At 43.7% G+C, this 10,509-nt stretch overlaps 2 protein-coding genes across 2 annotated transcripts; one reads left to right on the forward strand and one right to left on the reverse strand.

The window, feature by feature from the left end:
- On the forward strand, positions 1 to 5,361 carry SPDYA (speedy/RINGO cell cycle regulator family member A). The gene is given in 8 exon segments (XM_065739365.1): positions 1 to 168; positions 1,651 to 1,900; positions 2,142 to 2,200; positions 2,459 to 2,544; positions 3,781 to 3,950; positions 4,985 to 5,070; positions 5,073 to 5,157; positions 5,160 to 5,361. Coding segments are annotated over 8 exon segments (1,047 nt in total). The 3' UTR covers positions 5,303 to 5,361.
- An 884-nt stretch (positions 5,362 to 6,245) lies between these two features.
- Positions 6,246 to 10,425, reverse strand: TRMT61B (tRNA methyltransferase 61B). The gene is made up of 7 exons (XM_065739624.1): positions 9,859 to 10,425; positions 9,665 to 9,767; positions 8,925 to 9,115; positions 7,844 to 7,935; positions 7,154 to 7,392; positions 6,596 to 6,676; positions 6,246 to 6,418 (listed from the first exon to the last, which is right to left on the reverse strand). Exons 1-7 carry the CDS (start codon positions 10,402 to 10,404, stop codon positions 6,375 to 6,377), a joined length of 1,296 nt encoding a protein of 431 aa, XP_065595696.1. The 5' UTR covers positions 10,405 to 10,425; the 3' UTR covers positions 6,246 to 6,374.
- Between the last annotated feature and the right edge of the window lie 84 nt (positions 10,426 to 10,509).

Raw genomic sequence — 10,509 nt, forward strand, 5'->3', positions numbered from 1 at the left:
ATGCTGCGCTCCGATTGTGTGCCGAGGACGCCACTCCGCGTTGGGGCGCGGCGTGAGAGGCGGTTTGGCGAGGAGCAGGCGGGTCGTGGTGAGATGCGGTCGGTGTTTGGACAGCACTCGCTGCGAAGCGTGGCCATGTGTTTGCTGACGCTCTTGTTGATTTTTCTCGTAAGTGTGAGAGTGAAATAAGAGCCGGGCAGGCTGCTGCGAGCCTGTGTCAGGCAGCATCCCCCCTGTGTAGGCCCTGCTGAAGGGGTGAAGTTGCTTTCTCCTGATGAGAAGTAGCTTTCCTCATGCTTCTCTGGGGATCCTCTTGTTTCTGGTCACAAATCAGAGCTACGTTAACTAAAGCGGTGTAGGAGACTTAGTAGGTGCCTGAAGAGCAGAGGATAGCCAGTGTCACTCTGGTCTTCAAAAAGGGCCAGCAGGAGGATCCAGGGAACTGCAGGCAGTCATCCTCACCTCCATCCCTAGAAAGTTGCCGAAGCAGCTTGTTCTGGATGCAATCTCGAGGCAATTGGAAGATAAGGAGGATATCAGGAGTAGGCAGCATGGGTTCACCGGGGGAGGTCGTGCTCCACCAACCTGGTGGCCTTCTATGATGTCATCACTGGCTGGGTGGATGAGGGGAGAGCAGTGCATGCAGTCTACCTTGATTTCAGCACTTTGATGAGGGGATAGAGTCCACCCTCAGCAAGCTTGCTGGTGATACAAAGCTAGGAGGAATGGCTGACACAACAGAAGGCTGTGCTGCCATTCAGCAAGTCCTGGACAGGCTGAACAGTTGAGCACAGAGGAACCAGATGTGGTTTAACAAGGGCAAGCATAGAGTCTTGCACCTAGGGAGGAATAAACACATGCAACAGTACAGGTTGGCTGAAGAGGAGCTCTGAGGAGAGGGACCAGAGGGCCCTGGTGGATGACAGGTTGACCGTGAGCCAGCATTGTGCCCCGGTGGCCAAGAGGGTCAATGGGATCCTGGGGTGCATTAAAAAGAGCATGGCCAGCAGGTCGAGGGAGGTGATCTTGCCCCTCTACCGTGCCCTGGTGAGTCCTCACTTGGAGTACTGTGTCCAGTTCTGGGCTCCGTGGTACAAAAAACACAGGGATCTCCAGTAAAGAGTCCAGCAGAGGGCAACAAAGACAATAAAGGGCACGGAGCACCTGTCCTGAGGAAAGGCTGAGAGACCTGTGTCTGTTCAACCTTGAAAAAAGATGATTTGGAGGGGTGTGATCTTTATCTACAAATATCTAAGGAGCAGGAGGCCAAGGGATGAGGCTGAACTCGTGGTATGTGGTGACAGGACAAGGGGAAATGGCCACAAACTGAAGCACAGGGAGTTCCGCACAGATGTGTTTGGGAACTTCTTCACAGTGCAGTGATGAAGCACTGGCACAGGCTGCACAGAGGTGGTGGGGTCTCCTTCTCTGGAGACATTCAAGACCTGCCTGGATGTCTACCGTGCAAGCTGGGCTAGAGAGCTACTTTGGCAGGGGGACTGGACTCGATGACCTCTGGAGGTCCCTTCCAACCCCTACAGTTCTGTGTTTATTTCTGTATCAGCAGACAGGAAAACTGCTGAAAATTCTGTGTTTAAACACAGAACCATAGCTCAATTTGCCCATTCTTCTAGTTATCTTTTTCAACAGGAACTTTTGATTTCTGCAGTGAGGTGTGGCCTGAGGTATTTCACACCTCCCACTGTTCAAGACAAGGGCAATCCCCCCAGGTCCTGTCAGCATAGAAAGCAGAACATATCAAAGAAGTGTTCTCACAAAAGACTACATCATGGAGGAGGAAGATGTATGGAAACGGCTCTTAACAGTATATGTGGAGACCCAAAGAAACCACGCTTTGGTATTCAGCATCAGGAAGTGACAGCATTCCTTCAACTGTTCCGTAGGTCAATGATAGATACCAATTGACTGAATGGAAGAAAACTCTTAAGGAAGTATGTTTCCTAAACAAAGTGATAATTCTGAGAGAGCTATTGATACTAACAGCCACGTCTTAGGTTAAACATAAGTTCATAAGTTCATAAGTTCATGTTCTGATGTTGTTAAATTCCAGCGTGTATTTAATGGTTAAGTTAAAATACAACAAGGCTGAACTGAACTGCTGACGAGCATCTTTGTAGCAGATGATGATCTACTTCAAGGCTTCCTACAGATGGACCGTTGCTGTAAAGCTGCAGACAAGGTAAGTGTTTGTAGTCAGTGTAATCTATCTTGAGTGGAAATCTGCTGTTAATCACTTGATAGTACAATGAGAATGCCTACTGTATTTTTTTTTCTAATATGTCCTTATTTAAGCTTGGAGAAAATTCAATTTATGCTTCCCCTGCTGATGAGAGACATTTTGGTGCGAGATAAACATTCAGAAAGTTTTATGCAATGTTATTTTTAAATAATATATTAATGCTTACTAACGAATGTAACATTTTGCACTTTACAACAGTATCTTCTGGCAATGACATTCCTTTACTGCAAGAGGGCTAACTTCACAAAGAACGAGCATACCAGACTCAATTTCTTTGCTGCTCTGTAAGTATTCTGAAATTATCTGGTTTTATTAGCATAACTTTTGCATTTGTTTAATCCTTTATTTTTTTTAACACTACTGATTATTCCCATAAACAGACAGATGTCATAACCAGTCTGTAGTTGTTTGGGTTCTATATGAAGCAAAGAAACACGATCTTCAGTTTACATATAATTAGTGCAAATTCAACATTGTTTTCCCAATTTCCAACTTGAGTAGAAGTGCAGGGATGTTTGCACTGGTATTGTAATTTATAGCATGGACTGCCTACAAAACTGCAAATCTCTGAACTTTTTCTGCATTAAAATAAATATGCAATTAAAAAAATGCAGCAAAATAGGTAAGATGTGGGAAGGTCTTACGCTTCTCTTTTAAGAGCCCATTTAATGTTTTCACAAGCTTTAGAGTTACTTATTCTGAAATGATTCATAATGCTGCACAACCTACTAGTGAAGTTTGTGACAAGACTTGAGTCAGCAGTAAAAACATAGCAAAGTAATTTCTGAGAACGTCTTTCCTGAACACTTACAAAAAATCCTATACATTGAAACAGCAGTGCAGGGCTGAGCCTGCCTTTATTGAGCCTGTAATTCTGTATTTGGCCAAGGGTATCTTCCATAGTGACAGATTCAGTACTTTGGTTCATAGTGTCACAGAGCACAGGCAGTCTTTTCCTATGGCGCTGCTCTGGTTTGCGTGCTAGTGCAGGGGGAAAGATGGTTGTTTCTTCTGCCATGAGCATCCACAGATCATGGAGGAGGAAGCTGTCTGCTTCCAATGAAAGGAGTAAAAACAGGTCCAGAACAGACAGAGAGGACTAGAAAGGGACAAAGGGTCTCCCTGGGCTGGGACCGCAAAGAAAACTTGTATTCTTGCAAGTGAGGAGACCAACAGTAGTAATTATTTTAGCAATAATTAGTAGGGGTTATTAGATTAAAAGTCAGTGAAAGCTGCCAGGATACGTTAGTTCTTACATGCCTATTTATTTAGGAGGCTCCAGGGTAAAGTGTTCCTTTAATAGCTTACCACAGGTTTCTATTTATCTCTAGGATACATGTGACACTTTCTGAATAAGAACATATTGTAACCTGGAAAGAAGACTGCTTTGTCAGTAACTTTCTTCCTCACAATATGAGGGAAAATAACTACTATGTCTTTTAGTATTAGAACTCACGTTAATATGATTCAAGATTGAAAAACACAGATGCAAACACACATGTATATATATATATTTCAAGGTATCTGGCACACATGGTGGAAAAAGATGATGAAAAACTGAGGTATGAGATTTTCCCATGGGCACTGGGAAAAAATTGGAGAAAGCTCTCTACTGCTTTTTTGAAGTTAAAAGATCAACCATGGAGAAGAATTGGCTAGAGGGCTACTGTAAGCAGACATTGCTGCAGAGGTAGGGACAGTTTTAAGTGCAGATGCTGAAACTGCAATTAATACCAATTATCAGTATAGCTCCACACATAACAAGTTCTTCCCCAGAGTGAGTAGATAAGCCACGGGAAGGAAAATATAGAGCTTATCCTCAATCAGTTTTTTTTCTTTTGTCTTCAAAATACAGTCTCTGAAATAATGGTTTTAAGGTAAGTTAGAATATTTTGTTATGCTACCACTTAAAAGTTTAAAGGACAGTAATTTTTCTGCTTTATGCAAATAATTTTACTTAAAGCATATTATTAGCTGTTTAACATTCATTGTATAAGTATTTTTTCTATGTGTCTTTTTGTTACAAATTTCAAGTTTGTAAACAAAGTGAAACCTTCCAATAGCACCTCAGGTGGAATTTTACTCTCTTAAACAATACCACTTGAATTGACATTGTAAGGTAATGGTTTTTCACTGCATTTCAAAAAAGAAAGGATGCACTTAACGTGCTCTGTCAATGCATTGTTACAGCCTCCATTTTTTAAACATACTGGGGGAAAAAGGCATTCCTCGCTTTCCAGATGGCATCTGTCTGACAAAGCCTGGTATTTTTGAAGGACATTTGCTACAGCTGGTGGAAAAGAAGATCTCCTCTTTAGCATCTCATCTCTCAAACTGGGATGAGATGCATAAGGGAAAAGTACAAGGAGCAAGGCAAGAGTGGAGCGTGCTTCACAGCACACCTTGCCAACTTGGTTGTTGTGAGCTTTGTGAGCCAGAAGAGCCATCTAGTTTGTGTTTAATAGTAAAAGATGGCATCTGCAGTCCAGCAAACAAAGCATAAACTGGTACTTGTGATGCTTTACAGATCACATTTAAACATCTGATTATAATAACCAATCCACCTATTCTTGTCTGAGGGAGCAAAACTTCTAGTGAGACTGAGGCAGAAAAGATACCTCTTCTCTAGTCTTAGTTTTCTGTCATACATGAATTGGATCCCTCGTTCTTAGCTGTAAGTTTGCCAATTATTTCTATGGCTTCAGATGGAATGACTTTTCTGACAGGTGATGGCTGTAGCTCTAATGCATTACATATGGCAGCGAGAACGAGAACGTCCCGCACACCACAGCAGAGCTGAAAGGAGATACAACAGGGAGAAGAGCTAGAGCTGCCACAAGGACATGATTATTTTCCCATCCCCTGCTCCTTTTGCGGTAAGGAAGGAAGATTAGTACGACTGGGTTATCGTCATCTTCCTCCTCATTGAATAGTACTTTAGAAGTGACAAAGTTAAGTTCATCCCAGGATTGGAAGGATGCAGTTTCTAATGAAAACACGCTGGTTGACTCTTCTGCTTCTTCTGCCCAAACTATGGTTTAATATTTCAAATATTTTTGAATCAGTTTGGACAACTGAGGCTGTATTTGCCCTTTAAACTCCAGTAAGTGCTTTATCCTTACTGTGATGAGATGATCTGTTTCCTTTAAGCGCAGCTCCGTCTTTAGACAGAATTTATGCAAGATACTCTTTCAAAGTTGAGGTGCATATGGAAAAGAATATGGGCTTACTGTGAAAACTGTCTTCTGTAATAGGCTCTTAACACAGTTAACTACTCAAAGCCATCTCCTGAGCCTTTGCAGGAGAAGCCTCTGTTACTCAGTGTCTACTGTTTCATTACTGTTGAGAGTGGAACCCTTGAGAAATAAACTTCCTGCGTTAAGGCCTCAGCTCTGCAAGAACACACTGCAGTGCTCTTAGTATACTTCCTTAATAAAGGTTAGAATTTCAGTTAATTAACCCTCAGGTTCCAGTTAATTTATAGCTGGGACTATTTTGACCGTTTGAGTGCATCACAGTGAAGCTAATAAATACCATTCTGGCATTGCTGCTTGGAAGCGAACCAAAGCTATACTTATCAACAACTGGTTTTTTTGTTTTTAGAAATGAGCACAGCTTTATCAAAAGAACAAGTTCGACGAATTTCAATTTCCATGTCAGCTGTGCAAACACTGTTCTTAAAGAAACCAATAGCAATCCGTTGGCTTGTAGTGAAGTCAGAAGCTGCTTCATTTGCATTTCAAAAGTCACACACCAATACCTTCTCACCGGTTTTTTTCCTCCTCTTGATTTCTGGTAGATGTCAGAGCCTGTCCAGCAAAGGAGAAGAGAGAATACCTTGAACCAAGACAAATCCATGGACTGGATTATAAGCAGTGAAGAACAAAATACTTTTAGATAGAAGCAAATGTTAGCCTTTGCAAAACAATTAGTGTTGTAGTATAGTGCCATACATGATAGAAGTATTAAAACATTTCCTAATTGCATACTGCATTCCTCATGCTGTGGAAATTAATGCATGAATTACCTCTAAGTTACAAACCTGCAAAACGATGCTGTTTTGTAAATCTTTATTCTGATACAATGCTCAAATTAGCATTTAACAGCAGCAGCCTCAAGAGAACGGTGCTCGAAACTTTCTCAGCTTGGTGAGGAATGCTAATTGAAAAACAAAACAAATTACTCTTTCAATATTTTACTTATAGTTTAATATAAACGTTATGTTTTTGATATAGTAATTAAGTAATAGGTTAAGTGGTAGTATAGAAGTTGTTGGTTTTGAAAACAAAATTAAAAGAAAACATTTACAATAAAAACAGTTTTCAACTATCTCACCTGAATGAGCATCCTGCCAGTGAGACGGTCTGGCGATGTATGGCGCCGAGCAGGGCGTTCCCACACCGTCAGGGAACGGCTCTGTGAGAAGTACGTCTTTCTGTAATGCTTCCCAACAAGCATGAGAACACGCACCCAACACACTGCAGTTACCAGCGCACATTCATTTTTTTTCCTTAAGAGTGCCTCACTGCCATCTGGCAGTACTTTGGGACCTCTCTGCTCTACCTGGAGTTTTGCAACTATATATTTATGTAAGGTGTGTGCTTTTGGACTTGCTAAAACAGCATGAAGGGAACACAGGGCGTACCGGCAGCATTTCCATAGGGAATCCCTGAGCCCATCAGGATCCTCTAAAACTGCAACGGGACTGAATTTTATTTAAAAACTTGCAAGACAATAGCAGGACAGTCAATCTGAATTTGCAGATTGCTGTTTATTTTCTACTTAGCCTGGATTTTTAATAAGACATTGAAGGTTGTCTAAAGCTGACATTTTATCTTTGGATTATCTATCAAAACTGCACTAACAGAATCTCACTGACAGTACTATTCTTACCGTTGCATTCATCTTCTTTAAGAACTGTCAGATCCTGAGTCTGGATTTCATCCCGTGCTTTTTGCTGAGGATCTTCCTCGACATTTTCTTGAGGTTCCACTCTTTGACTGGACTTGCAATTCTTGATTTCAGCAGGGAGCACCAACCAATTTCTATGAGTTACCTCAATGATCTTTTCACAGACCAAAGGGAGCCTGCACATCCGTATTCTGTCCAAAAGTTCTATGACCTGTGTGATGCTTTTCAAGAAATGCAAAGAAAAAAAGTAGTATTTTAAGAACTCCAGTCAGTATTATAAACTCAATTCTACTGCCTTTATCACATTCTTTACCTTTGGATTTTTGCACATCCCTCCATTTAAGGATAAAGGACCTAGCAACTCGACTACTGAATTGAAAACAAGTTATTTCAAGGACATCATTACCTAAAAGCCTCCACTGACCACAGTTAAGTGTTCTGAAGGAACCCAAGGATGTAGACAAGTGTGATTTATACTGAGTGAAACTCCTAAAAAAAGAAATGTGAAAAACACACACACAAAAAAGAAGATAAAAGAAGAAAGAAAAGGCGTGTATATAATCTTTTAGCTACTTCCATTACTGTCGGATGGGTATTTTCGGAGAGCTTGGTTTTGCAACAGTTTCAGGTAATGCCTGTATAAATGTCTATGTGCCAGAAGTAAATACTTACTTTGCTAAATACACAGCACACACGCCGCCCTCTTTAAGACTTGGATGTACAACAGACAGAGCTGACTGAGGGGTAAGCATATCCAGAACAATCTGCAAGAGAATTATGCTTTTCTGTTACAACAGTACCTCCAAAGCAACACTTACATATGGAAAATGAATGCACACTACAGCAAGGCAGTTTTATTAATGCCCCTGAACAGCTTAGAGAAACCTGACTTCCCAGCAGTTATAAACAAAAAGTCTGTGCTACTTCCAAATGAATTTCTATTAATGCACCAAGTCACACGTCACCACCATGGCACTTCTGTACTAATGTTAAACCTCCTATTAATTAAACTCCATAATATTAATAACAACTTCTTTGAATATCTTCTGAATGTTAAAAGGTTCAAATGCATCTGTGTGATGAAATGATCAGGCTACAGTCTTAACGTGCAGTTTGCTGCTGGTTTCAAGCTTCAGAAAATGTCAGTCTCCAGCTACCCATGGTTTTTTGCTTTAGTTTTTGGTGGAAATCCATTCAAATTGTAAAACAGTCAGAAATGCAATATCAGTTTGCTCCTGTGGACTGTTACACTTAAAGATTTTAAAGATCAAGTGTTTTAATGCTAGCTATTTTGTTCCTTCGCTTAAACCCTTTTACTCCATTGTCATTTGTTTCAAGTATTAAAGGAATTAGTTCCTTTTTGAAGAAACATTCTGTGTCCTGTGCAGCTGACAGCCAAGTGTTTACATATTCCTATTTTTTATAAGCTTATGTAATTTCTTTACATTCACTGCTTGAAACATTCTGCCTCACTCAAATACAAGAATTTCAGCGTTTCTCCAGAATACAAGCAGGGAAGCACATCCTTGCTTACAAGGCAACAGTGACTGATTTTGCTGTTCCTCTGTCATAGCAGTTTCACTCGTTCATTTGGGAAAGTGTAGCTGTAACCTGGTGGAAAAAAATCAGGATCACCTCTGTTAGTGTGAAGCTAGAACCAGGAACCCTGCTGCTGGTGACAGCACCAGAGTTTTCAAATTACACTGAAAACAAAAGTGCCGAGTTACGTTACATGTGGATTACTTAGACTTACTGCATCAAATGTTATGGATTTCATATCCTCAGCAGCTCGTGTGATGTCTTTAAGAATGAAATCCACGTTATCTGGCCACTCTTCTGTGTGTCCTATTTTCCACGCAGTGCGCCACTGCCTGTAATTCTTCTTTGCTAAATTGTGATGGTCTTCTCTGATTTCGTAACTGACAACACGTCCCTTGGGCCCCACTTAAAACAACAACAAAATACGAGATGTACTACTATTTTGCCATTCATAATCAAAAAATTCAGAAAAAAGATGGCAGTGTTAGTGACAAGAAATATGCCTCAAAAATCTCAAATTCATTTTAGGAAAGAACCACGTAGGTCACGTCTCCCTGCAGCAGAGGATGACCAGTTGCCCTATGAACCCAGGAGTAGCTGAGAAAGCTGCAAGGCAGGTCACCTCCCTTAGATACCATGTAGCAGATTGGAAAGTAATCATTACTCAAACAAACAAACAAAGAAAAACCCAGGAGGGCCTAGAGTGTGTCCAGAGAAGGGTAGTAAAGCTGTGAAGGATCTGGAGTAGTCTTACAGAGAGCACCTGAAGGAACTGAAATTGTTTGGCACAGAGGAGGCTCAGGAGAACCCTTACTGCACCCCAGGACCCCCTGACAGGAGGCTGTGCTGTGCTGGGGTTGGCCTCTTGGATATGGTCACCTTTGAGGCCCTTTCCAGCCTCAGAGATTCTACAGTTCCGTGCATTGTGCGGCATCTCTAAAAGCGGAGCCTTACCTGCTCTGGACAGAAACAAGCTCAGACCACCAGAGCCACTGCCGCTTTCCAACACAGCGTCTCCCGGGTGGACGTCCATCATCATCAGCACGGCAGCGACATCCTTAGGGGCAACAAAATCACGGCACGTTACTTCCAAACGAGAGCGAGGCCCAGCCCGGTCTGGCCTCCTTCCCGTCCCGTCCCGCCGGTACCTTGGGGTAGGCGATGGTGGGGTTCCGCGGCATCAGCAGCACGTACTCGTCCAGCGAGGGCCGCCTCAGCAGCAGCCGTGCCCCGGCCGAGGTGCGCAGCAGCTGCCCGGGCAGCTGCCCGATGATGTCGCGGTGCGGCAGGAGCCCGCTGTGTGAGTGCAGCACCGCGCCCGCCTCCAGCCGGCACAGCAGCTTCAGCGTCGCCCTGTGCTTCCTCCGCAGCTCCGCCAGCGCCAGCTCCCCGGCTCGGAGCGGGCCGGGACGCGCCGCCGCCATTTTCCTCTCTGGGGGGCGCTGAGGGGAGGGCGCCGCGGTGAGCGCCGCGCTCACCGCCGCCGCCGCCATTTTCTCCTCCGGAGGCGCCAGCGGGGAGCTCGGCTCCGCGTAGCGCTCCACCGCCGCTGCCGCCGCCTCCTCCGGCGGGAGCAGCAGTTTCAGTCCGTCTAGAGAAGGAGACGACAGCGAAGTGTCCCACGCCCTCCTCCGCCGTCGCCCGCCAGGAGCCGAGGACAAGGCTCGCCAGAGGAGCCGCGCGGGAAGCGCCATACTGCGTGCGCCGCGCTCCGAGATGACGCCATCCGCGCGGTGTCGTGTGGCGCGCGGCGCATGCGCGCGGAGCGAACACGCGGCGGGAGCTGCGCAGGCGCGGAG

Source organism: Cyrtonyx montezumae, unplaced genomic scaffold (assembly GCF_038088225.1).
Source record: "Cyrtonyx montezumae isolate F1298 unplaced genomic scaffold, pur_monq_1.0 scaffold_24, whole genome shotgun sequence".
NCBI classification, from domain to species: domain Eukaryota; kingdom Metazoa; phylum Chordata; class Aves; order Galliformes; family Odontophoridae; genus Cyrtonyx; species Cyrtonyx montezumae.

Excerpts from the sequence above, each read along its gene's own strand:
- TRMT61B (XM_065739624.1), bottom strand. The coding sequence starts at position 10,404 with ATGGCGCTTCCCGCGCGGCTCCTCTGGCGAGCCTTGTCCTCGGCTCCT. Across the intron at positions 9,116-9,664 it reads CTTGTTTCTGTCCAGAGCAG|TGGGGCCCAAGGGACGTGTT; the intron begins GTAAGGCTCCGC and ends TGTTGTTTTAAG. Across the intron at positions 6,419-6,595 it reads CTGGCAGGATGCTCATTCAG|CATTCCTCACCAAGCTGAGA; the intron begins GTGAGATAGTTG and ends TTTTTCAATTAG.